The 27,558-nt window shown below is 35.9% G+C and overlaps 3 protein-coding genes across 3 annotated transcripts; all 3 read left to right on the forward strand.

Moving 5' to 3' along the window:
* The first annotated feature begins 5,449 nt into the window (after nucleotides 1–5,449).
* LOC141844704 (uncharacterized) lies at nucleotides 5,450–8,003 on the forward strand. The gene is made up of 7 exons (XM_074732703.1): nucleotides 5,450–5,490; nucleotides 5,925–6,715; nucleotides 6,795–6,885; nucleotides 6,976–7,133; nucleotides 7,206–7,319; nucleotides 7,388–7,481; nucleotides 7,564–8,003. Exons 2-7 carry the CDS (start codon nucleotides 5,978–5,980, stop codon nucleotides 8,001–8,003), a joined length of 1,635 nt encoding a protein of 544 aa, XP_074588804.1. The 5' UTR covers nucleotides 5,450–5,490; nucleotides 5,925–5,977.
* A 6,577-nt stretch (nucleotides 8,004–14,580) lies between these two features.
* LOC141845328 (receptor protein kinase TMK1-like) lies at nucleotides 14,581–18,955 on the forward strand. Its single transcript, XM_074733396.1, has 3 exons — nucleotides 14,581–14,910; nucleotides 15,036–17,410; nucleotides 18,186–18,955. The coding sequence occupies exons 2-3, from the start codon at nucleotides 15,043–15,045 to the stop codon at nucleotides 18,692–18,694; spliced, it is 2,877 nt and encodes a 958-aa protein (XP_074589497.1). The 5' UTR covers nucleotides 14,581–14,910; nucleotides 15,036–15,042; the 3' UTR covers nucleotides 18,695–18,955.
* Nucleotides 18,956–24,405: 5,450 nt separating this feature from the next.
* LOC141844793 (uricase-2 isozyme 2-like) lies at nucleotides 24,406–25,688 on the forward strand. The gene is made up of 4 exons (XM_074732790.1): nucleotides 24,406–24,650; nucleotides 24,730–24,822; nucleotides 24,921–24,996; nucleotides 25,510–25,688. Exons 1-4 carry the CDS (start codon nucleotides 24,453–24,455, stop codon nucleotides 25,686–25,688), a joined length of 546 nt encoding a protein of 181 aa, XP_074588891.1. The 5' UTR covers nucleotides 24,406–24,452.
* The last annotated feature ends 1,870 nt before the right edge of the window (nucleotides 25,689–27,558 follow it).

A 27,558-nucleotide genomic window follows, 5' to 3' on the forward strand; every position in this document is an offset into this window, starting at 1 on the left:
ATTATAATAAAAAATAAAATATATCGAACATGTATATTATATTATATTATATATACATAACAAATGATAAAATATTTGATACTAGCAATTGTTTATGGTATGGTAGGGTACGGCGTGCATGATTGGCAGCAACTAAAGCATTTCTGCTCCTAACTAACTCATCAAATCCAAATAGCATATAATAATTCTAATAATTGTGTAGTTAATTAGCATGTGCAGACATGATCCTCCTCTATAGTGTATCTATATCCCTGCGCGTGGAAAATTTCCCTGGTCGCGTCAGATTTATTATATCATCGACTCCCACCGACTCTCGATTTGTTTCGCACTCAATCCATTAAAGAAGAGAAAACAGTCATGGATTTCCTTAGCTTAATTCCTGCAATGCAAATGCAAATGATATAATTTGTTTACTGTCAATTTAACTAGTTGTTTTTCAGATCAATATCATGCCCAAGCAGTTCGATTCACCCAACTATTTAACCCCCATTAGCTCGGCCGAGACTTGTCTAGCTCAACCTATTCGCCAACTTAACAAGCGTAAGTCAACTAACCCAACTAGCTCGTTATTGCTCAACCAACTTGCATTGCTTGATTGACTAACCCAAAGAAGGTGGGTCCACCTTATTTGATTGATTTGCTTGATTCGATCAACTAATTAATCCAACCAATCATGTTGGTGCAATCGATCTCATATCAAGGTTGACTAGGTTAATTAAATTCGGTTTGATTCGAGTTAGATTTCGATGTTTGATCGATATGTTAGTTAGAAGTTAAGTAGGTTAAGGTTGACTAGATATTTGACTGTAAAAAAAAATCAAATAGGTCAAGTTTGACTGGATACTTAACGGTGGAGAAGTCCAAATGGGTCACAGTTAATCGAATACTTGGTATAAGACGAAAAGTTCAAGCGAGTCAAAATTGATCAAACATTTGGTAATTGAAAATCTAATATAAAGTTAGTAAGATAAATCTAAGTGGGTCACGGTTGACCAGATACTTGGTGATCGAGAAAGTCTAAGTGGATCATGGAGGATCAGACACATGGTGAGAATGAAGTCCCGATGGTCAAGGTTGTTCGAATGTCAAGTAACAGAAAGTCCCAACAAGTCACGATTGATCAAATGCTAGACAGAAAAAGTCCTAGTAAATTAAGGTCAATCAGATACCAAACAAAACGCGAATTCAACCTTGAAAAGGTTGAAATTAGGTTTAGTAATCTATTGGCACGATGTAGCAATTGATTGACAAACTTTAAATCTATAATTCCAGGTTTGCTACATGACCAATCGATTGGTAAGCCTTAAACGTAATCTATTAGCGCAACATAGCAATCGATTGGCAAATCCTAAACCTATAATTTTAAGATTACTACATGACCAATTAATTGACAAAGCTCACCAATTGACTAGTAAATCCTAAATCTGAAATTTAGGGTTTAAGGTTGGCTATCAATTGATTGGCTCATTCGATTGGTGTTAAACAATCAATTGGTGCAATCGATTGCTTGAATGTGGCCATCGAATAGAATGCTTCAGAATTGATTGGTCAGTTCAACTGAGAACTTCCAATCGATTTGTCAAGCAAAATAGTGATTCTGCATATTTAAATGGTCAAGTCCAACATGACAATTGATTGGTGAGTAAAGTTAATCGATTAGTTAACGAAAATTAGCTCGAAGAACAACCTTTAAAGAGGGTTTCGAGGCAAATAGGCGATGCCGATTCTTGGAGATTATGAGACAAATTGCTGATGCATTTCTGAACCAACAAGAGATTATTTCAAGCAATAAGAAGGCATTCAAAGTAAAATTTTATTATAAAGTTATTTTCAATTTTGTATTTGCTTTTTTTATTATATTCTTGTAAGAATAAAGGTGTAAGAGGTTTCTCTGCTTTTGAAAGATATCCAAAAAGAAAAGATTCTAGTGGAGAGAGATCACTAGGATTAGGTTCTTGGATTAGTCGCTTCAAAGAGACAGATACTAAGTAAATTTCGGAGTTGTGAATGTAGCGTTGATTTTGATTAAAGAATTCTGTTGCACATTCAAATGATGAGTATAAAATCAAGAAGCGATCGAAGCTATTCACTCCCTTTATCTCATAAGATCCTAACAAATCCACCTTGCTTAAACAATTCACTTAGTTGGAATTGGCTCAACTTGTGCATCCTGGCTAACCCAACTAAGCCATTTGGCTTGATTCATTTGCTCGATCTGCCTTGTTGGAAAAATAACAATGTTTTTGGGTAGGTGGAACCACCTATTTTTTATAACATTCCCAACTAGCACGTTGGTCCAATCTACTTAGCTCGATCTATTGGTTCGACTGAGTTGATCTACCTTAACAATTCTGCCCTACCTAACTACCCCAATTTGCTTAACCTATTTGGTTTGTACTGTTGGTATCAAAGAACTCAAATTCATAGCTCTTTCTTTTTTCTCTTTAGCCTTGGGCTCTTTAGCGGTTAGTTCGATCACGAGTTAATGGGCTTTGATAAGACGAAAGAACTATGAATTTGAATCTTCTAACATCAACAAACGTCAGTTCTTAGAGATTTTGGAGGAGAGTACTATTTTATTTTCAGATTTTTCAATAGGCAATCTAAAACAACTACAAAGCGAGCAAGGTGAGATTTATTTGTAAAGTGGTTTCATTAGTATTGTATTTATTAGATTGTAAAAAATTTCTCTATCTCTGAAAGATATTCGAGAAGGAGAAAGTATAGTGGGGATATTGCTATGATGCTAGGCTGTAGAGTAGAAATCAATGAGTTCCGAACCAAGTAAAAATTAATTTATTATGTGATTCCAAATCAAGGATGCTAGGATGCTAGCTGAGGGGAGCATTGACACAATGATAAAGTTGTTGTCGTAAGATCTAGAGGTCACGGATTCGAGTCTCAGAAATAGCCTTTTACAAAATATAGTAAAGTTGAGTACAATAAATCCTTCCCCGAGATTTGCATTGACAAAAACTTCGTATATCAAACTGCCCCCCTTTATTGTGTACTAATCTATTATAGATGAATACACAAAATCAAACGATCCCAACATGAACTACTCACATCCTGTCTGTCGAGTTCCATTATTATCAATCATCCTAGAGATAATTAAGCATGAAAAGTTCCATTACTTAGCATTCTACTAAATGAATGGATCCTGTATTAAGAAAATATTCTAATACATCTTGTTGGGGCTAAAAGATATGCTTAGTTGTGATCCACGTGGGATCAACAGGATTGCAGCTTGGCTACCTTAAAATAAAAAATTAAAATTAAAATTAAAAAGTGAAAAAGAGGCTGTGCATTAGTAAAATAGAGGAATAAATATGAAGATCAGAATTTGAATCCGGATGAATATTTTAAAGATTGATCTGTAAATATACATAAGTTATAAGTTATGTTTTAAATTTATCCATCGTAACTTGGGATGCAAGTTGAAATTTTGTACTTGACAATTAACTCAGTTGACTTTAATGAGGCAAATGGTAATTATTGCTACTTAATTAGTTAATTAAGATCGGATGAAAACTGAAGAGGAAAGTGTTTTCTTACCATGATACGAGGTCACATTTATACAATTTAATAAGGCTAATATGATTCATGCATGCATTAAACAAATGCCTCTGGGTTTCTATAATACTAGTAAACTGAAGAGTCTTATCCATATAATTGTGTTTCTTCATATATTAGGATTTTATGTTGAAGTTTCCGTGAGCTTGAAGGTAAACTTAGTTACTTTACAATGATATTTTATCCTAGTGATACAATCGATTATTGATCGAGACATTAATATGGAGATCTATCATAAGGTCTTTCAATGCTAAACACCATAAAATAAGAAAGGGAGAATAATGGAGGAGGAAGACATTATGGATGTCCCAACTTGTTCAAATGAAATAGTTCTTTATTTATAAAGAGTAGGTGTCCCTAGCTATCAACTTGGTTCATTTTTAGACTATAAGGATATTTTATTGGAATATAATTAAAATATTGAAAATATTGAAAAGATCCTAGGGTTATAAGAACGAAGATAGCTCATTAGTATAGGCATTTTGGATTGAATCCAAAATTAAAAACATTAAGGTTTATTTCCAAAGTAGACAATATCATACCATTTTAGAGATATATGTGAATTCCATCGGATCTAACATTGGTATCAAAGCAGGTCTATGTGGTGTCATGTGGGATCCGTACCAAGCAGGTCTATGTGGTAATGTTGGGACTCTCACAAAAGAATGATTAGGGGGTTAATGTTGACCGTTAAAGGGACCGATATATATGGATTTCAGGGGGCAGGTCTGTTGGGATCTGTACTCTAGTAAGAGGTCTGTTGGGATCATTAAGGGAGCAGGTATGTTGGAATCCATGAGGGAAACCAAAAATGAAAGCATTGTGTCTCAAAAAATGGATACTGTTATGAAGATATATATATCATACCGTTATGGAGATATTATCATTTAATTGCGATTCATGATAAAAAATTCAAGTCCATATAATATATAACAACACGTCTTCTCTATTAATATCTCTATTTTTCTAAAATATTTACGACTCTTACTATTGGAACCCTACTTTATCTTACATTTGTTTCAATTCTCAACTCCGGCGAGAAGTCTGACAAATCACAAAGCCTTCAAAATTTAGAATTTCATTTTACATCGCGCAGTCAACGATGATCGACAGCTTGCACACAAAGGCATCCATCGATCGAGGCTCTATAGAACAGGAAATTAAGGAGAGCAAGAGATTCAAGCATGCACCACCAACTGCAATGCAACTGTAGCTCTCCTGAATTTAAGGAACAGGGACTGGACTGGGACAGCCCACGTCGCTCATAGAGACACCTACCTACCGACTCTAGCTTCCTCCCATGGTGCATGGAAGCCAAGAGCACCTTGCTAGCTTGCCTACGCGGGCACTGATTCTGATGGCCAATGATGCGAGGCAGCTCACCTAACTGCGTCGGTCGTCCCCAGTATACCGGAGTTGGTCAGGCCTGTGACAGAATCACAGAAGCAGATCGGATGAATGAAAAAGTTCAGAGAGTCAAGCACACAATTGGAATCCTAGGCTGTTGGGGAGCGAGAAAAGAGGATTGACTTGATTCCAGCCAAAAAGGTTGTCCATTGTTTATGCTCCGTAGCGTGGTAGGCGTACGTGCAAGCGAAGCGGAGGGCAATAGAATACTGCAACTTAGCTTTTGGGAATCAAAGCAATGGAGGGAGGGAGAGTGCCGGCGTGGCCTCGGGAGAAGGTGGCCAGGTTAGCTTTGCCTTGATAATAATGGAGGCAACGCAAACCTCCCTCCCTCGCATTTATAAGTAGCAGTTGGTTTGGCAAGGCAAGTCAAATTCGCCACCTGCTCTTCTTTTTCTTCTTATTCCTCCTCAGGAAATCAACTCGTTGCTGTTTTCTTGATCAGCTCAGGGTCTTCGTGCTCCGTTTTAGAACGGATAGGCTGCGTCTAGTGATTTCGGCAGCCTCCAGGTTCGTGATTTCCTTGGTGATTAGATTGTAGAATTCCTGTTGAGACTTGAGATGGAAGGTTCTATATGTCGACCGTTCTCTGCACCTCGTCGTTCGTAGCGGATCTCAATTCGCTGCGTGTTGGATTTGTTTGTTAGTTTTTGAAGAGAGATCTTTTAGTTCATCTGATGAGCGTCGAGGTGAGTTAGCGTGAGAATTTTGATATTTGACGTCCATTTTGTGGAGGTTTCGATCTTTCTGCCCCTTCCATTTTGAGTTGGTGTCTTGGTTGAATGGGACATGAACAAGAAGAACAGGGAGAGAGAAAATCCAGAGCTTTTAATGCTTTATTGTCTCTGCAAATTCTTCATCGAATTATTTGACTCTTTTTCGATTAGGTAGCTATATTTTTTCCAAGAAATTTCCTAACTTTGTCCTTCGACATCGCGGTGCAGATTTCAGACTAAGAAAAACAAACTCGAGAAAACAGAGAGGTCGAGCATTGAAAATGCCGCCTCGTGATCAAGTTTCCATCAGAGATTTTGAGCTTCATGATGGCAGAGAAGACATCTTCTTCGACTCATTCGACTTCTTTGAGTCTTCTTTGGACTCTGAACCATCCACATCTAACCTGGACGAGAAGCCAGAGTTAGAAGCGAGGAAGATTTCCAATGAGTTCTTGGCAAAAGAATTGTCGGCTGTTCATGAAAGATGTAAAAAATTCTTACGCGAAACAGGCTTCGACAAACTATTATCGACAGAAACAGGATGCCCGGAAGAACCAAAAGAAGGAACTAATGTTTCACTGCAGCAAATGGAGATCCCTGTCCACAGCGGAGAGGATCATTCCATTTCTATGAAGACTCAAGGTACAGAAACGACGATGCTCGATGAAGGTGGCGTGCACATTGGTAAAGCTCTGAAAGGAAACAGAAACCGAAGGAAAAGATGGTGGGCAAGCTCGTCGACAAAGAGAAGAAATTTGGAAGTACCAAAAACACTGGTGAAGAAAGTAAGCTTCCATGATAGCACAGAGATCACAGAATTTCGCATGACACAGGAAATTGCTGCTCACAAAGGTCTGATTAGGACGATGAAGTTGAGCCCGTGTGGGATGTACCTGGCCACTGGTGGTGAAGACTCTGTCATTCGGGTATGGAAGGTCAGAAACGTTGAGGGAGTTCCACTGCATGAATATTTTGGGCATACCAGCGACATCTTGGACCTGTCATGGTCTAGTTCTAACGTAAGTCGTCCTTAAAAATCATATTACTTTCTTCCTCGGTTGAAGACAAACATGCACAACTACTTTTCGATCGATGCAGTATCTTCTTTCAACATCCAAGGACAAAACTGTTCGAATGTGGAAAGTTGGCTGCAACAGCTGCGTTAAACTTTTCTACCACAACGATTATGGTACGTTCCTGAGAACAGAACAGGGCATCTTGCTCTCTGTTTAAAATGAACTGATTTAATCTGAAGAGGTGCTTGCTTTGCATGGATCAGTGACCTGCATTCAGTTCCATCCTCTCGACGACGCATACTTCATCACTGGCTCAGTAGATAGAAAAGCGCGCATTTGGAGCGTCGACGAGAATATAGTTGTTGATTGGGTTGACACAAGGAACATTATAACAGCCATATCTTACCAAACTGATGGAAAGGTACTGCTCGATGATAGACTACGACTGTTTCTTCTCAACATTCTTTTAGTATTTCCTTTTTTACTCGAGCAGGGTTTTGCTGTTGGGACTCTTTCTGGAAACTGCCTCTTCTATGAATGTTCAGGTAACAATCTGCAGCTGCAAAGACAACTCTCTGTGTGGGGCAAACAAATAACTGGTTTGCAGGTACGTACACATATGACTTTATTCAATACTGTAGATGTCTTAATCTGACGAACTTGTTCTTCCAACAGTTCTGCCCTGGAGACTCTGACAAGGTCATGATCACATCGCTCGACTCCAAAGTTCGTATTTTTGATGGATCTAAAATCGTACAGAAATTTGGAGGTGAAGCAGTACTGCTCTGTTCTTTTCTTTCTTTTACTAGTTTGCTCTGATTCACTTAGCTCGGAGCTTGGTCATGCAGGAGGATCCTGGAGATCTAAGAGCCATGTGGCTGCGTCCTTCACGGCTGATGGCCGGCACATCGTCTCAGTCGGCGAGAAATCGAATATCTGCATCAGGGACTACTGCAGCAGCATGGGCATTCCGTCCAGAAAGGCCACCAAGGCCGTCTTCTCTTGCGAGCATTTCTTTTCTGAAGGCGTTACAGTGGCTGTTCCATGGGTTACTGCTGCTTCGCGCGAGAGCAACACGCCTTCTTCCATTCCGCTTGCTAAATGCCGGAACCGAAGTTTGTTTCCTCTCGGATCCTGTTTGCGCGCCGGCGCCGGCGCTGCGAGTGCTTCGGCGACATGGCCGGAGGAGAAACTCGCTGCGGTGGCTGACCGCTGTCTGGCGGTTGCTACCGGAAGCTGCGATGGAATGATCAGATTGTTCAGCTACCGGAGATTGCCGCGGGTTGTTTAGGTGATCAAGGCGCTGCTTGGCATGGTTGTTTGTTCCGGATTTGGGTTCGTTTTTCCGTGCCAAACAGTGGAGTCTTCTTCCTCGTCTTTCTTTCTGGGTTCTAGTCGACGGTTTTCCAGTGCCATGGTACTGAGGTCGGACAGGAAGTTCTACTTTTGTCGTCGAACTTGTTTTCTGCAGTGGAATTGTAAAATTGTTTAGATTATCTCGGCGGGATTCTTTTCTTTTTTGTTTGTTGTTTGTTTTTTTGCCCCTTGTTAAGGGAACTGGTTTGTATACCGTGTAATCAAGGCCATGATTACCGTGATTGATTTATATATTTTTTTCCTCTGTCCAAGTAAACATAATCGACATCAAGAGCAGTAGTTCCGTGTTGTAGGATGTTTAGAACTAAGATTGCACGGTATATCTATTCTCCTAATTTTTTCTTTAGTTTCATGCCTATTTTAAAATTTTAAATTCTTTAAATTCATCAATAATTTTGTTGATTGATGGTCTTAGACAGCTATGATGAGATCTGATCCAAGTTATATAGATTTATATAATTCAATCACTCTGTCCTCGAATAGAGTTTGGACCTTCGTAATTGGAAATTGATTTTAAAAATTCAATAACGTAACAATTGACAAGTTCAGATTCGTTAGATTTTTATTATTTTTAATAAATTATTATTTTTAAAATGTTTAAAGTTTTTTATAATTGAAATTTTTTGATAATTTATGCTCGTTTAAATTTTAAATTCTTTGAGTTTTTAGAATTTTAAATCTGTTAATATATACATACACATGTTCATGCTTCTATATCTTAGGATTTTAAGCTATTTAAAACGAATATGTTATCCCACTCACGAATCAAATATTATTAAACTAATGGAAGACCGTCAGTGATTGCAACAAGCTGATTCTGATTGAGAAAGAGCATAGCATTCAGGATGTGATAATGATTAAGGATTTGCATAGGTAAGTTGCAAAGTTAACAGTCCAAAATTTTAAAGGTCATCAAATCTTAATTTTTTTTTAAATTTGAGAGTCGAGGAAAGATGTCCACGTGCAAATTTGACTTACTTACCACCTACAACTTAAACATCGAAGGTATGCACGTTATATTTATTTCCCGCAACAACGGAGATAACTATGAGTAGTCGTCTTTCTTTTCACTTTTATTTCAAAATTTTAAATGATGAGATCTAATCCAAATTTATCAATTTATTTTACGATGAGTTTAGGTGAGTGTCACTTTGGCCCAGAGTCATAGAGTGAATATCTTGTATAGTAAAATTTTAAAAAATTCAACGTAAGTTTAATCCATCTGCATAATCAATTTTAGAAAAATTCATTAGATTTTTTATAATTTAAAATATTTTTAATAATTTTTATCGTGGGTTAGTCCATATAATCCGCAAATTTTGAATTCGTTTAAAATTTTTAAAATTTTAAATCTATTTAATAGATTTTTTTTTCCACTCCACTATGGGTTGACTTATTTGATAATTCTAACCATGAGGATGTGCACCTCAACAATATCAAGTATAATAAAATCAAAATATTTCGTAATCCAGTTACGACGACGATGAGATAAATGAAGTTGACGATACGTATTGTAAGATTTGAACACTAAGAATTTCACATTGGTGGAAAAATTGATGGGAAAGAGCCTTCATCCTTGGATTCTCAGATGGGACAGACAACAGAGGGTGATCAGAAAGTTGATGAGAACTTTGAGATGAGGATGAACTTGCCTTCTTGCAGGGGTAGAGTCGCTGTTCAATTGATATGTCACCTGTCAAAATTTGGAAGAACCCGGAGGGATCTTAATTTGGGCAGGGATGCTGCGTTGCAATCGGCCGTCATCAAGGGAGAGGAGTTAAGGGAGCAGCAGCAGAGGACAATAATGCCTGATTCAATTCCTAAAGATCTCAATCGTCTTTGAGAAGATCCAACTTCGAAAACTGGCGAGCGACATCTTGCACAGGAACTGAGGGGAGTGGGATTGTCAGCATATTGATGTGAAGGTGCAGAGAGCTGCTGTAGGCAACTTGAATACTCTTTGGCATTTAAGAATGAAAGTAACAAAAAATATATTGTGGAATGTAAAGCTCTTCGCACATTGATTCTCATGCTTCAGTCAGTTGATCCTTTCATTGTGAGGCCGTAGGTGTTATTGTTCATTCATTCATTCCCTGACGTAAAGAAGGAAGTTCTCTTTGTAGGAGCATTGCAACCTGTGATTGGCTTTTTGAGTTCGTGCTGTACCGAGAGCCAGTACATTGACACAATTTTCTTCAGCCGATTCTGAAAGCAAGGTGCGCGCAGGGGGTGCGTTGCGACCTCTAATTGAGATGCATCAGTCATCAGATGTTCAACTAAAGGAGATGTCTGCATTTGCTACATATTTTTAGTAACCAAACGTGTTAGTTTATATCTAGCATGCATCTATCCACAACAAATACCTGCCGAGTTGATGCAAGAAGATCTTAATTTCTCCTAAGCTACCACCTTTAAATTCAAGGATAGATTTTTTCAACTTAGATGACTGATGATCATGAAGAAGGATTTGTTAGATTTTTATATTATTTTTAATAATTTTCAAAATTTTTGATAATTAAGATATTTTTGATAACTTCTATGTTTTATATTTTAATTAGAATTTTGAGTGAAAGTTTAGGATTTTGAATTTATTAAGATTTTTTTATTTCTATTATGATTTTTTTCATCATTTTGAGTTTATTTAATTGATATTTAAATAATATTTTTTAATGGTATCGTTTATTTCACTATCTCTTGAGTATTCTTCTAAATAATAGGTTTTAGAAGATTATTTTCGACGTTCACAGTTGAAAATCAATACTATCTGCAAGATAATCGTTATCCCGTCTGATATCACACGGACCCATAATTTTATGTAAGAGGTTCAGAAAAAGAGGTGCACATTATTTCTACTTTCTCTACACTCTCCTCTTCTACTCCCTATCTAATTTTCATAATTTCAAATTCTTTATATCTATTAATAAGTTTTGGTCAAAATTAATTGATCATCTTAAACAGTTCTGATGGGATCCAATCCAAAATATTCTCCTTAGTTTCACCGTCCCATAACATCTCATATTCAAGGTCTTCTTATTTGTGCACATTATATTTTTTAAATTCGGCACAATCCTTTAAGTGGTAATGTTTTGATGACATTAATATTAAGGTGGTGATGCTTTTAAAACATCAACATCAAGATGGTGATATTTTAATGAAATCAATATCAAAATGATGATATTTTGATAAAATTAATACGGTGGTGATGAATTAATCAAATTAGTATCAAAATGATGATGTTTTAATCAAAACAACATCGAAGTAATTTTTATTTTTATTAACATTCCTTTAATTTTATAATTTTTTATTAATATTCTTTTATATTTTAAATTTTGTATTAAATATTTAAAAATATATATGAATAAATTTAAAAGATTATCACAAGTTTAATAACATATTTAACAAAATAAATTTTTTAAGGTTTATCAATGATTTTTATAGGAAATTTATTGATGAAATAATTTAAAATTTTTATTGGATTTAATTCGATTCAATTTTATTTTATTTAAATAAATAATAATAATTTTTTATTTTAATTCAAGGTTGAAAGATGGGAAGAATATTTTTGAAATTTAACATGCTTTTTGAAAAATATAAAATTGCGATGAGTCCTTTAGAACTTTTACAACTTTGTGTACGCTCTTTCATAAATTACCAAAAGGAGCACCTTCTGAGTCGCACTCGTACTCAAAGATATAAAAACAAAATTATAAATAAATCGCGACAAAATCTCCCCCTCCACGTGACGGCGCGAGGCGAGCTCGCTCGTGCCTACGAATCAACGCCCGCCACGTGCGCCGGTCAAAATCGGCCTAATTTATTATTTATTTATTTCTGTGTCAATTTTGAAAGAAAATAAAACCTTTTCAGGTGGCGTACTGTACTTTGTAGTTTTATTATAAATTAAAAATCATTTTTAAAAATATTTATTTTATTACAGATTAATAAATATTATGGAATGTATCGTGGTCCCCACACAGGAATTGAGTACTGCGCCCCCAACCAATTGGTCATCATCAGGCATCATGAATCAAGGACAGGACAGGCTGGACGGAGTTCACGACCCCTGGCCGAACCGTATAATTACCAAACTGCCACTCCGCCTCCTCGTTCTGTCGGTGGACGCGTAGCATTATCTTTTTGTTAATTAAGAGCAATTACATTTTAGCCACTCTAATTCATCCACGTCTCATTTTGCTCCTCGCGGTCGCTGTTGTTTTCCCTTCGGTTTACCCTTGTTGTTCCTTTTTGCTCCTTATTTTCAAAAAAGAGAGGGGTTTTTTCAACTTTTTCCAAAATTATTAGATGGTGCACTGAAAGACAAATTGAAATGACGCGATGTGATTAATCATTTAAATCAGCCGACTGAACTATTTATTGAGGGCATTTTATCGAAATACGCCCCTTATGTTTATTATTTCAACAATTCATATCCTTGTAATTGCCTATGGCTTTCAATTTCCGTCCTCGCCCAAACCGCTAATTAGTAAAGCAATCTGTGGCTTTCGGGATATAGTTGAGTTGATTACGATGGAGTAAACTTAATGAAGTGGATAAGGATTGAATCTTGATAAAGGCAAGACAATGCCTTCCTTCGTCGTTATTAATTGTAACTCCTCGAACATCAAATTTAAAGCTGAGCACTATACGAATTCGAACTCGATTCCCAAGCACCTTCGAATCAATGGTGAAAGATACAACCACAAAGGTTCTTGCATGAGAACTTTGACTTCACACACAATAGTTATATATAGCCTCACATAATGGTCCAAAGCAAAGGAGGGGCACTAATTCGGGTATTGAACTCCAACTCAGACTCGGTGAATTAGGTGACGTTGTAGATAGAGAGGTGGAGGTTGGTGGCTAGAATTAAGATCCTATCCCCGATTTGAAATCCACGGTTTGATAATTTTTAAAAAATCAACTTTTAATTTTAACCATCCAAGATGATTACAGTTCACATTCGAAACTATTTGTTCATGATTCTCAATAAAAAAAAATCCAAAGAAAGATGATGAAAAGGAAATACGAGGGAAAGAATAGAGAAGAAAAAAATTTATCGCTCAAAATAAAATTTTAAAAATATTGTTGAATGGATGGTTCAACTATTATTTTTGGACTTGAATCGAAATCAACTCGGTCCCAGTCAGATAGGTTCAGATCCGTGTGACCGGGTCAATGAGTAACCGACTTGTTAACCAAGTTACGAGTCTAGGTCAAATCCGATTCAAACTTGACTTGGGTCGGGTCTAGATGGAATGTGAGTGAAACAATGAAAGAGATAATTAAAATAAAAATATGTTTTTTATATTAGATAAATAATTTTTCTCTTAATTTATCTACCAATAAATTCGAAATATTACTTGTCCACATAAAAAATTTAATATTTAAAATAATCCTCCTTAGAATTCGAATACCGATCTCTAAATGTCAAAATGGAATGCACTTTGGTAAGTTAATTTTATTTTATCATCATATGCAATTTTTAATTATGCATAGGAAATCTCTTGTATGATTTATTAAAAGGATATTATTTTATCTTTCTCGATTTACATGCATCTTTAATATACTTTTAAAGTTAATTAATGGAATAAAAAAAATTAAAAATATGTGAGATTTCATTTTAACTATTTGTAACCTGAATTATGTCTCAAATTAATTCATGAATCAAATTATTGCAATTATATGGTAAATAAAACATCTTTTTTCATTTTGATAAAATACTCATTTATAAAAACAATTAAAACAACAATATATATATGTTCTTATCAATTATACATACATAATTCCACAATTGTATTTGAATATGTATTTAAATTTCTTAAATACTAACATGCAACCTATTTTTAAAATAATAAAATCACATACTAATTTTTAAAAATATCCTTTATCCATCATAAAAAAGTAAATATAAATTACTTGGCCGGATAACATAATTTTATAGTCTTTTAATAGGAATAAATTTAAAGTACAATTTATGTATATTTAGATCTCATTTATAGAATATTCGTCCCTATTAATTGATGTGGAATATTTTAGGAAATTAATTAATGATCCAGTAACGTAGAGTGTCTAGTTTAGGTACAAAGGAAACTCCTGATTTAGTAAATCGACCAAAATATTTCTTCTAGCCAATAAAATAAATGATTAAGCAATAGTTTATATATTCCAGCTTTTAAATTGCGAAATTAATAATTTCTTCTATCTAATCATAATTGGCATTTATGCGGACTTAATGCCAATTTTTTAATTATCTTCTTTTTAGACCTTCTATTTTTGATAAATCTCAGTTCTCACGAAATTGAATTTCTAGCCGTAACAAACTGTGTGTTGTTCTTGGGGAATGAGTTGTTTTTGACAATTATGGCATAGTGGAGGATTAGGGACGTGATATTTGATTTCCATTTTTTGAGGAATGTAATTGAAAAAAGTAGAATGAGAACAATATAATTAGGTCGGGCAGGGAAATGGAATGCTCTGTGGTGGAAGAGACAGCCGTGCTGTCCGCCATTTTTGTTGCTCGTCGGGATCCAAATCTAAATGCAGCATGCTCCATCGACGCGTCTCGCCGTCTTGGATCTCGCCGCCTGACCTTCCGCCCTTCGCCAGGGATTCGGTGATTGAATTGAACTAAATCCCGACTTTGATGTGGTTTTAGGCTACGGGAGGCGATCAAAACCCTTCTTTTTACTGCCGCAATCCGTTGCTTTGGCTTTGGAGATCTCGGCGATGCCTTCTGCTCCCTCTTTCTATGGCGCGAAAGCCGAGGAGGCCCGGGAATCCCAGCTGTAAAGCGTCGTCATTCGGATCCGGAGCTGTTGAGGGTGAGTTGCAGTGTGGAGATTAGGGCCTCACTTTTTTATTTTCCTTTTGCTTTTTGCTGGTTCTTGTTCTGGAAGCTTTGTGTTTGTTATTTTGATTTGGGATTTGGGGGATCGGTTCTATCTAGGTTCTGAATGTTGCGAATGACGAGGGAGAGCTGGATCAGAATCGCTTTTTTGTGCTTGGTTTGCATGAAATCCTTGGTCCGGAGCGCCACAGACCCGGGAGATTATGCGATTCTTGACGAATTCAGGAAAGGGTTATCTAACGCGGAGCTGCTTGGATGGCCGACGAACAATAAGGATCCGTGCGGCACTCCTAAATGGCCTCACGTCTTCTGCTCTGGATCTCGAGTCTCTCAGATTCAGGTCCAGAGCATGGGGTTGAGCGGGCCTCTACCCAAGGACTTCAACAAGCTCTCTATGCTGAGTAATATCGGCCTTCAAAGGAACAATTTCAACGGACAGTTGCCATCTTTCAGAGGTTTGTCCAATCTGCAGTATGCCTACCTTGGAGGCAACCAGTTCGACACTATTCCTTCGGATTTCTTCGTCGGCCTCACTGCGTTGCAGGTTCTATCCTTGGAGAAGAACCCCCTGAATCAGAGCACCGGATGGGTTTTACCCTCGGATTTGGCGAATTCAGCCCAGCTGATGAATCTGTCACTCGTTCAATGTAACCTTGCTGGTGAAATACCAAAGTTCCTTGGAAGCATGAGCTCTTTATCTGCCCTGAAACTTTCTTATAACAATCTAATCGGCGGCATTCCAGCAAGCTTCTCTGGTTTGCCACTGCAGATTCTGTGGCTTAACAATCAGAATGGCCCAGGGTTGTCTGGTCCAATTGATGTCATTGCAAAAATGACAATGTTGAATGATGTTTGGCTCCATGGGAACCAGTTTTCAGGATCCATCCCCAATTCAATTGGTGCGTTAACTTCCTTGTCACGACTTTGGCTTAACAACAACCAACTTGTTGGTCTTGTTCCTGAAAATTTGACAAACCTGCCACAGCTCAACTCATTACAATTGGATAATAATATGTTAATGGGACCAATTCCAAAAGTGAGCTTCACTAACTTCACATATGCTGAGAACTCATTTTGCCAATCTAAACCAGGAGTGCCTTGCTCACCAGATGTGACTGCACTTTTGTATTTCCTTGATGGAGTAAACTTTCCACAAAAGCTTGCAAATTCTTGGTCTGGTAATGATCCTTGCACTGGATCTTGGTTAGGCGTTTCTTGCTCCAATGGCAAGGTTTTAGTTATAAATTTGCCAAACAGTGAGTTAAGTGGCACCATCAGTACAACTCTGGGTGAATTGGACTCTCTAGCGAATGTTTTTCTAGAGGGGAACAATCTTACTGGCTTAATTCCTACTAGCTTGGCAAGTTTGAAATCTTTAAGAATGCTGAACCTGTCTTCCAATGATCTCTCACCTCCAGTGCCAAAATTCACTAGCAATGTAAAGGTCCTACTGGATGGAAATAAGTTGCTGATAGATCCTTCACCACCAGGATCTCCCAGCATTGTTTCTCCTAGCAACTCTCCTCCAAGTGCTGATACCCCATCAACAGACTCACCAAAGGCTCCTGGAGCGCCATCTTCCTCATCCAGTTCAAGTGATATTGCAGGAAGTTCTAGAAAGTCAACTGTTTTATTTATCATCATTCCAATTGTGCTTGGAATTTCAATAATACTTCTTGTCATGCTACTTTGTTACCGACGTTGGAAGGGCAAAACTTCTGTAACAGCATCAACAGGCTCTGCCACAACTCAACCTAGTAACTCTTTAGATCTAGCTGATTTAGATAAGTTGGTGGCAAAAGATAATGCCAATACTAGCATAGCCACCAGCATTACTGAACGTTACAGCCTAAACAGCAGCAATAATACTAATACCTATGCCATAGATTCAGGAAACTTGATAATATCTGTCCAAGTTCTTCGAAGTGCTACAAAAAACTTTGCTCCTGAAAATGTGCTTGGTCGTGGTGGATTTGGTGTGGTCTACAAGGGAGAATTGCATGATGGGACAATGATAGCAGTTAAGAGAATGGAGTGTGTTGTTTTAAGTAACAAGGGTTTAGATGAATTCCACTCAGAGATTTCTGTTCTTTCAAAGGTTCGACACCGTAATTTGGTCTCTATTTTGGGTTATTCTGCAGAAGACAATGAGAGACTTTTAGTATATGAATACATGCATCAGGGAGCTTTAAGTAGGCATCTTTTCCAATGGAAAGAGCTGGGGTTGGAGCCTTTGTCATGGAAAAAGAGACTGAACATTGCATTGGACATTGCTCATGGGTTGGAGTATCTTCATAACTTGGCTCACCAGTCATTTATCCACAGAGATCTGAAGTCCTCTAATATACTATTAGGAGAAGATTTCAGAGCAAAAATTTCAGATTTTGGATTAGTAAAGCTTGCACCTGATGGGAAACAATCTGTTGCAACTAGACTTGCTGGGACCTTTGGGTATTTAGCTCCAGAATATGCCGGTAAATCCATGAACTATTTTAACACTATCAATAGATCATGCTATGATCATTGTTATGATTTATGGCACTTTGCTTACTTGAATTTAAGTTATAGGCATATTTGGTGTGTTATTCACAAAAGAATAAAGTTTTGTTGCAAACGATATGTGCCACACTTGATGCATTCTGGAAACAATTAAAGTATCTTGATTGTAAATTTGTCATTCCTTTTCTATTTGCGCTTTGCATTAGGATGTAGGTGTCAAAAACTGTGATGCTGGAAGTTGATAATGATTTCTCATTTTGAAACACTGCAATATGTACATCCTTGCTCCTATTTGAACTGAATATCATCTATACAAGCATATCCCATGAGATTAGAAATTGGACATTTGTTTTTTATTAATATATATAATATTTATTTTTTTAGTTTCCCAAACTGAATGAGCACATTGTTGTGTTCTCTCTTAGTTGTATTTAGAAAAAAAGAGTAAGATTTTGGAAGTATGCGACTGAATAGTTCATCATCAAGAAGTTTTTTTATTTTGGATCCTTTTGATTTTCCAAGTCTTGTTTGCTTTGGTTCATGTACTGTCTTATTCCCCAATCTGAAATTTCAACTCATGTTACATTTTAATGTTCTAGGCCTTGAGCTACCTTTGACAAATAAATATTTCATTGAGTGCAATACTGTTGTTGAATTTTGGAAATCTAGTTCTTTAAATTCAAATATTGCACTTTTGTCTCTCCAAGACTGAGTCACACATTTATCCAAATCTTCTATTTGTTTTCTCAGTGACTGGAAAAGTGACGACAAAAGTTGACGTCTTCAGTTTTGGTGTTGTTCTCATGGAGCTATTGACTGGCATGATGGCTCTAGATGAAGAAAGGCCTGAAGAAAGCCATTACTTGGCTTCCTGGTTCTGTCGCATGAAGACTAGTAAAGATAAGTTAAGGAGCATCATCGACCCATCTCTTGCTGTTACAGATGAGACCTTTGAAAGTTTTGTTGTCATTGCTGATCTAGCAGGCCATTGTGCTGCTCGAGAGCCTTACCAGCGACCTGAGATGGGGCATGCCGTTAATGTGCTTGCCCCACTTGTTGACAAATGGAAGCCTGTGAATGATGACCAGGAGGAAAATTTAGGTATTGATTTTGGTAAACCCCTTCTTCAGATGGTGAAGGGATGGCAAGCTGCTGATGCTACAGATGTTAGTTCGGCTAGTCTTGATGATAGTAAAGGAAGCATCCCTGCAAGGCCTGCTGGATTTGCAGAGTCTTTCACTTCTGCTGATGGCCGATGATTAAACCTTCAAATGATAGTTTCCTTGCTTTTGTTTCTGCTTCTTATGGTATATGTTCCTAAATATCTCTCAAGCCCTTTCAGAGTCTTTCGAGTCCTTAAGGCGATCAATTAGAGTTTTATGATTGTTGTTATGTTTGATCAGTAAGAACTGTGGGATTTGTTTCTACCAGGTATAATCGACTGTCTGGATTTGGTGTAAATAGAAAGAGAAAGTATGAAACTCTTATTATATAATCGACAAGTATTTTGGACAAATGAAGAGCAATCTTATTCTAGCTATTGTTTGTTCTTTTGATACTATAGCTGTATTCTCACAATAATTCATGCACTGCTTCATGTTTCTGAGTATACCTAACAATCACTTTTCGATTGCTGATCAGAGTATTGCTCAAGCAAAATAGTGGCAGTTCTTTGTGCAGTCTGTCTTCAATTATTTGGTATGATTTCTCCTCAGGTTGAAACTTTTTCTTGTACCATTATATTTCTTCTCCAGATTATATTTCATCATTGATTGTTCAATAGATAGATGATCATTGGAGATCCAATGCCTTGCAGCTTAGTGAGGCCCCAAATTAGTCGTCACGCATGGAACTAGATGACTATGATTGAACCCGTAAGGCAGACGCGATTCGATCGCGGCTAGGATGAGCATTGATGCAAGTAGAGAGGAGGGTTTGCAATGTTTAGGTTTAGTTGCATCAAGGTGTATTTGAAGGAGACAATCAATGGGGGCTTTAGTTGGGCATAAGGAGACAATCAAGGTATATAACTCCTCAGTCTATCAGTCCTTGTATTCTCTATAGTCCATGTATTCTCTATACGAAGACCATCCTTTCGGGCAAAAAATCAAATGGACATTTTTTTGTTTTTTATTTTTTATTTTAGAATCATTAAATCAATGTTTCTTTTTTATATGTTATTAAAATAATGCTTGATTCTATCTCAGCTCATTTTGCTTTTGAAAATATATAAGGGAGATGGCACATAGATTGGAAAATTTGAAGAGCTTATTCAATAATATTTTACTGAACCACCTAAGTAGGTTTCAACATTATCCATTTCACATATGTAACTTTCATAATTCTAAGAACATGTAGCACATTCCTGTTATACCCTTCTATTTTTTCCATGTGAGTTTGTATGTGTCTCCAAATTTTTGCAAAACCTTTGTAAATTTTCAAAATTTAACCGCTCTCAATTTATGCTATTGAATTTAGATTTAAGAGTATGAATATATTAAGGAGCTTTCCAGAGTATATTAATTTGAGTTTAAAGTGATTTAGAGTCTGAAACTAACCAATAGATCTACACTATTTGAAAATTTAAAAGTTTGATATTTTCCGAACTAAAAAAGTCTTAGGAATTTATTAGTAGTGTTGGTTAGTGAGTATTAGTATCATAGGCCTTATAATGAGTTTATGATAAATTTTTTCAAACCTTTATAAGTTTCTTAAAATTGATTATTCTTAATTTATGCTATCGAATTCAGGTTAAAACTAGCTGATAGACTTACACTCTTCAAAAATTTTAAATATTGATATTTTTCAAACTAGAGGAGTCATATGAACCCATTGATAATGTTGATTAGTGAGTATTATTATCTCAGACCTTATAATGAGTCTATGCCAAATTTTCTCAAGCCTTTGCAAGTTTCAAAATTTACCGCTCTCAATTTATGCTATCGCATTCAAGTCTGAGGGCATGAATGTATTAAGAAGACTTTTAGGAGTATATTAATTTTAGTTTGAAGTGACTTAAAGTTCTTTAGATAGAATGAAATTAATTGATGGACCTACACCATTCGAAGATTCAAAAGTTTAATATTTTCTGAACCAAATGAGTCTTAAGAACCCATTGATGGTGTTTGTTAGTGAGTATTATTATCCTAGGCCTTATACTGAATTTGTGATAAATTTTTCTAAGCCTTTGTAAATTTTTTAAACGTAATCACTATCAATTTATACTAGCTATCAAATTTAAGTCTGAGGACATGAATACATTAAGGAGGCTTCCAGGAGTACATTGATTTTGGTTTAAAGTGATTCAAAATTCTTTAGGTTTATCAGTCAGTTTTGATCGAAACTGACTGATAGACTTAAACCTTTCAAAAATTCAAAATTGAGATCTCCGAATTACTTCAAACTAAAACCAATGAACTCCTAGAAACCTCCTTAATCTATTCATACCCTCAAACCTAAAATTGATACCATAAATTAAAAGTGGTTGAGTTTTGAAAATTTACAATGGCTTTTGAAAAAATTTGGAGACACACGCAAACTCACGTGGAAAAAAAGGAGGGTTATAATGGAAATGTACTATGTGTTTTTAGTCTTATGAAAGTTACATATGTGAAATGAGTAATATTGAAACCGTGGTTCAATAGTAAAATGTTACTTATTCAAAGATTTGAATTTTTCCTATGAGGAATTATTGTCTGGATTTGTGAAAATATTGACAACTTGTAAAAGTCCTCGGTCTATTAGTCCTTGTTTTCTCTATATGAGAATCCTTCAAAAACTTTAGTATAAAAACTAAAAGGGCACTCTTTTTTACATGAATAGTGGAAAAGTGTTCGTTTTTATTTATTATCAAACAACATTTCATCCTATCTCAATTCAATTTTATTTTCAAAAATATCCTTATTTGATATTATTGTATTAGTTATGATTCATAATTACTATGAATACTTTAATTCTGATCGATACTAATAATATTATAATGTAACCATTATAATAAAGATAATTCATCTATAGTCAATACTTATTAATATTATACTATAGTAACTATAAGATTATAACTCTTACAGCGATGTAGTTACAACAACTATGCGTAGTTGTTATAATTATATAATAGCTACAATAATATTGAAAATAAATATATTTTTTAAAATAAAAATATATTGAGATGGATGTCCTATTATTTTAATAATAAATGAAAATGGGACATTTTAAAATTATTTTAATAAAGAAATCATTTTTTTAGATAAGTAAAAAAATATATAAATCATAAATCCAAGAGTATACAATAATCAAGAATCAGAAGCTATTCATGTTGATAAAGTATTAGATTCAAATACACTTCTAATATCCTGTATATATGAATCTACACATTCTTATAAATTATCTCACAATTCAACTGGCCATCATAAAAGAAACTATTATTACACGCTCTACATATACGGTAAATCAAAGAACAAAGTAAGATGCTTGACCTTTGTCAATAGTTGTCTACTTTTATAGTATCACTCTTCGTCAGTAATAAAGACATCATATTTTTTTAGAATTTAGGATTTTAGGGTACTACGGTGTAACAACAAGACACTTTCATAGTTAATCAGACATTCACGAGTCGATTTCTAACTATGTTGCACTGCAAATTAATTTTTCTAGTGGGAAGATAACTCTGCAATGCTGGTTGCAGAGTGATGCACCATTCATGCTTCTTGATTTACTTGGTGACCGATGAAAAATTTTCATAGGATCGGATAAGTCACCTATAGGATTAGTTCATTTGAAGAGCTAGATACGCAAATTATAAAAAAAACTACGGTGCAACAACAAGATGCTTCTGTAGTTAATCCGATTCTTAGCTATGACATACTGTGAATTAATTTCTTTCAATGGGAAGACTACTCTAGAACGATGCAAAATTAGCACTTCTTAATTTATTCTGATGACTAATAGAAACTTTTTATGACGAATCGATCATTTTTAAAATTAATCAATTTAAAAAATTAAATATCTAGATTAAAAAAAAATCACATGATGTATCTCAAGGTGATGGAATTAACCTAATGAGAGTGATACATATTAATATTTTCTTTTTCTCATTCATTTCATATAAACTTAAAAGAAAGGACCCACATCAAATCCTTCCCTTTTTTTTTTTCCTCCTCATCTATTTGGAGAAAGAACAGATTTCAAATCCCTCATTTTTTTTTTCTTTTCTTCCCTTTCCCTTCCTTTCATCCGTCTCAAATTGGACAGACTAAACTAAACTTTCCGTTTCCTTCTCTCCTACTGCTGCATCAGACGACTCATCGATTGTGACCTTTACCTACCCAATTAGAGAACCTGCCGCCTGTGCGTCCTATGACGAGCTTTATCGAGTCGCTCGAGTTGGGTTACTTCCTTCTGCTTTTATCCTTTCCGTTTGAAGCATTTCGTCATCCATCTCTTTTGAGGGGTTTTTTTCTTAATTGCAATAATAAAAGTCTCCTTTTTTTTTCTCCACCCTATTTATTTTTAGAATTTCCATTTGAAGCAATTAAATAATTTATATCTGTAGGTTAATAAAATTTATTTTATTTTCATCGTTGCGTAATTTATTTTCTTCTAATATATGTAGAACAAGAAATACCTTTTTTATAAAAAAATTTCTAATTAATTTAATAATTATATTGGTTTTTGAGAGAGATCAATTAACGCATAGGATTTTGTAAGAAAGCATTTGTAATGGGAATTAGAGTTGTTATGGTCGCGGAAGTGGGTCGCGGTTAGTCAAGTCCGAGAGTAGCTTATCAAGCTCTACTCGGTGTGATTCATAGAGCTCGAGCCGAGCCGAATCCCCCGTCATATGGATCACCGAGTTGAGTCGCGCGAACCGAGTCGGGTGAGTCGCGTCGGGGATCTATTGGAAGCTCTTCACAGCACGGGTCCGAATCCCCCGAGTGGAAGACTTCTGCCTACTCTCAGAACAACCGAGTCGGCTTTGTATGCTGATTCGAATCCCTGACACGGATTCTCCTTCTCGAGCCAAGTCGATCCCCTTCGATTTTTCTTGCTCTGTTTCTTAAAAACCACTCCCTCCACCGTACATTCATGAAGGTCCCCCTGACATCTCTACAACCAATCATGGTAATGCCCTGACAGATGTACATGATATGACCCCTCAGATACAAGTCAACGATGAAACACATACTCTGAATATCTCATGCCCTCTGACAAGCGCATAACAATGATGAGACCTTCATCATACCCACGAGGTGATGTGACTCCCCAGACTCATATATAAGGTTGGTCCCATAGAGGAGGAAGGTATGCATTCTCACCATTTCGACTTTCTCCTTACTTTCTGCTCGCCATCTTCCTCCTCCTTCACGAGCTGACTTAAGCATCGGAGTGGTCGTGCCAGGACAACCCCTGACCTTCCTACTCACGATTGTTGCGAGTGCAGGTTCCATCTTCTTCACAGCTCTTTCATCTCCAGACTTTGTTCGAGCTTAGTGTTGAAAAGAGTCAGGCGCATCCAAGAGCGGATCTCAACAGGAACAAGAGTCATTGATTTGGTTAGATCTGTCAGGTTTATTGGTTCCATCAAATAATTTAAGTGAATTAAAATTTTATCAATTTATTTTAAAATGAATTCAGGTGGACTAATCTGTTTAAGCTTGCGATCCGTATGGATCGATCTGCGATGGATTTGAATTGATTCGTAGATTGAAAAAAATTATTTTTTTAAATTTAAATTTAAAATAAAAAATTTAATAAATTAACAAACTTAATCAATTTATATTACAGTCTAAAACAAAAAGTTAAGATCAATTTCATTTAAATTTAAACTTTTTAATATATTTAATCTATTTTTATTTTTTGATCGAGTTGTTGGGCGATCGTCCTGTCGGTTTTCTGGCCTGCCCACAGGATTTCTGACGGTCCGCCCCGCCGTGGATTTGCCGTTTGACGGCTCTGATGGGAATGATCCCCTTCCGCCTCTATAAATTGATCAAAGAGCGATGAGACGAGGGCAAATTGGTCATGGCGGAAGGTTTCAAGATCGATCAGAAGCACGGTAAGAGCAGGGTCCGGGTTGCCAGGGTCTGGAAGAACGTCGGCGGCGACGGCGATGTGATCGTCGAGTGGAACGTGGCCATCAGCCTCTTCTCCGATTGTCTCCCTGCCTACACCTCCGGCGACAACTCCGCCATCGTCGCCACCGATTCCATTAAAAACACTGTGAGATTGTTGTTGGGTTTCGATTTGGTGATAGCTTTGTGTTTTGGGTTCGAGTTGTTCCTTTTGTGCGAGACGTTAGGTATATGCGAAGGCGAAAGAGTGCACGGAAGTCATTTCCATGGAGGGCTTCGCCATTCTTCTTGGGAGGCACTTCGCTTCATACTATCCTCAGGTTAAAATGGGGGTTTCCCTCTCTAACGTCTGTTCTGATTTCTCGTGTTACGATTCTTCTTGGAGAAAGTAGCGGTCCTTTTTCTGTATCTTGTGTAGGTTAGCGCAGCTGTGATCGATATAGTTGAGAAGCCATGGGAGCGGGTGGACATTGACGGCCGATCGCACTCGCATGGTTAGTTTGCTCATGTCACAATCTCATCTTTGACTGTTTATCTTCGCGTTGCTCCCAATTTGGAGGATCTTGGTATTTGTCTTTTCATTTTCGAATTTCTCATTCATTCTCCATATAGATAGGGAATGAGTCTTTTCGTGAAGATTGGATAGAGCTAAATGGCTTACACTGAATCAAGTTTGTATTCTTAATCAAATGGTTTCTAATCTCAGACTCTCATAATCATGTTGTTTATTGGGTTTAGCATGGTTGCCAGAAAGCACATGGAAAGCACAAAAAAAAGGGACAGAACACAGATCTACAAGCTACACTTCGTGTTCTTAACAGTCTATTGATAATATAAATATCAATCCACATGCACTGATTTAGATGAAACCATGTGTTTGTAACTATGCCGCTATAATGATTTGTTTCTAGCCGTCAAATCTTTTTGTTTTCTTTATGAAAATCGCTTTTTGCAATTATTATTATTACAGTTTTTCTTCTTTTTTTACTGGATTCTTTTTCCATCAGGTTTCAGACTTGGCTCAGAGAAACATACAACAGAAGTCAAAGTTGAAAAATATGGGACTCTGAGTATAACTTCTGGAATTGAAGGGCTTGCACTGCTGAAAACTACACAGGTATTTTCTTATTGGCGGGTTCCAGCTTTTGACTTCCTTGTTGAGTTGCTTATCTTCTTTCCATTATAGTTGTCATCCTATTCTTTCATTGTTGTGTTCGTTTTGTGATATTTAATCTTCTAAGTATAACAAAATGAAACAAGTTGATCGACCATTGAACAACGCTACATCAATATGCTTGAAAGCCAACCTTTTTCTTCTCTTGTTCAATTGTGTTTAATGTGTATGGCATGAAAATGACCAACTTAGTAGAAAATGTGAACAAATATAGTTAGAAGTTGAGATTGTACGCTTTCAAATGGAAAATACATCAGAAGACCTGAATGGGTGATTGTTAACTCAATTGAAGTTGGAGATGAGACCAGCCAGCTTAATTGCGTGATGTTCCTCTCTGCTACGCTTGATAGGACAACCCATCTTGTTTACTTGGATGAAATTGAGAGGAAGAACATGTTGAATAAAAAAATTGAACAGTTGCACAAATAAAAACTCACTAAGAATAATGTCCCTTCTTGCTCTTTTTATCTGTTGTTTGAAAGGTGATTACAACGAATCACCCTTCTATTCACAAGTCAAACTCCTCACGATTGATGTTCTTTTATGCTCTCTCTCTTTTTCATCATCTGCCTTTGTTGACTTGGATGTATATATATGATGTGGAAAGATAAAAACATTGCTTCCATTAAATGGGAAGTTATCCAACTCCAAGGTGTAGTTGCCATCCAACTACAACGTGCAGTTGCCTTCCACTAATGGGAAGTTATCTAACTGCACATCTCCTACAGTTCCCAAGTCCAACATCTCTTACTCGTCCAAGTCAAACCACAAAGATCAAATAAGAACATCAAATTCATACTTAAGAAAAAATAATTTGTGCGACAACAAACATATTGAGTGATTAATGCTAATAAATTTGTCACACTTTACATAGTTGTTCTTTAAGACAAATTGGAGACATTTGTATCTTGCATTTATCCTAGATTATATCATTTACATCAATATAAACATCTCTAATCCCTCATAATGACTATTATGTCAAGAAAATGTTTAATATCTCCAATCATTATCATTATTCACAATTATATATGTTTAGTACTAAACTAAAAATGTAATTGGTCGACTAGTGAATAAATGAAAAATACGTAAGTTTATTATAATCTTCCTTATTAACTAGAATTTATTCATTTTAATCAGTCACTTTTTTAATCATGTTCCATAAACCGAATCATCCATAGTCATTAGGATACATGCTAAAGTAGTAGACACTGATTAAAATTTCAAGTAGACAACTTAAAAAGTCATTAAGGGTAAAAAATGAGATTATCTTATAATCTCAAGGTCTCACATAGTAAAGAAGTAGGGATCCATTCTCCTCCTACCCTTATTGTTGCTATAACACATGTGCTATGAATTACATGCTACAAAGTTATTCTCTTTACTAATAAAAAACATATATTTTTCACAAATTTAACATCATACAGATTTTGATCATCCAATGAATAATCCTGAATTCAACTTATGAATTCTAATTCGGCTTCTAGTAGATTTAGTAAATGATTGGTACATTTACTCCGATTATTGTCAATTTATAAATGATCTCATCTTGATACAACTGTAAATCTTATCCCAGCTTACAGGTATATCTCCATTCAAAAGTTCATTAGCCGTCTCATAAATAATGATCTTATCTCTATTTACATTTAATAAATAGAGATAATTGTGTATGAAGAAGCCAATCTTAACCCGCCAATATTTTCACCTAAACTTTATCTAAATTTAATAATGATATATACACTGAATAGATTATGATATTTCATAATCAAACATTTTAATAATATCTGATTGTCTTTACAATACATTACATTATGAATCTGAAATATTTCACATGTATTTGAAATGACTTTTTAGTCAATGACTTGGTAAAAGGATCAACAAACAT

This window comes from Curcuma longa, chromosome 14 (assembly GCF_044706935.1).
Source record: "Curcuma longa cultivar G26 ecotype Majalengka, Jawa Barat chromosome 14, ITB_CL_G26_1.1, whole genome shotgun sequence".
NCBI classification, from domain to species: domain Eukaryota; kingdom Viridiplantae; phylum Streptophyta; class Magnoliopsida; order Zingiberales; family Zingiberaceae; genus Curcuma; species Curcuma longa.

What these genes read in the sequence shown, in the direction of transcription:
- LOC141844704 (XM_074732703.1), top strand. Translation starts at nt 5,978, where the DNA reads ATGCCGCCTCGTGATCAAGTTTCCATCAGAGATTTTGAGCTTCATGAT. An exon ending in CTTACCAAACTGATGGAAAG is followed by an intron (nt 7,134 to 7,205) that starts GTACTGCTCGAT and finishes TTACTCGAGCAG; the next exon opens with GGTTTTGCTGTTGGGACTCT. An exon ending in AACAAATAACTGGTTTGCAG is followed by an intron (nt 7,320 to 7,387) that starts GTACGTACACAT and finishes TTCTTCCAACAG; the next exon opens with TTCTGCCCTGGAGACTCTGA.
- LOC141845328 (XM_074733396.1), top strand. Translation starts at nt 15,043, where the DNA reads ATGTTGCGAATGACGAGGGAGAGCTGGATCAGAATCGCTTTTTTGTGC. An exon ending in TTTAGCTCCAGAATATGCCG is followed by an intron (nt 17,411 to 18,185) that starts GTAAATCCATGA and finishes TTGTTTTCTCAG; the next exon opens with TGACTGGAAAAGTGACGACA.
- LOC141844793 (XM_074732790.1), top strand. Translation starts at nt 24,453, where the DNA reads ATGGCGGAAGGTTTCAAGATCGATCAGAAGCACGGTAAGAGCAGGGTC. An exon ending in CCGATTCCATTAAAAACACT is followed by an intron (nt 24,651 to 24,729) that starts GTGAGATTGTTG and finishes GCGAGACGTTAG; the next exon opens with GTATATGCGAAGGCGAAAGA. An exon ending in TCGCTTCATACTATCCTCAG is followed by an intron (nt 24,823 to 24,920) that starts GTTAAAATGGGG and finishes TATCTTGTGTAG; the next exon opens with GTTAGCGCAGCTGTGATCGA.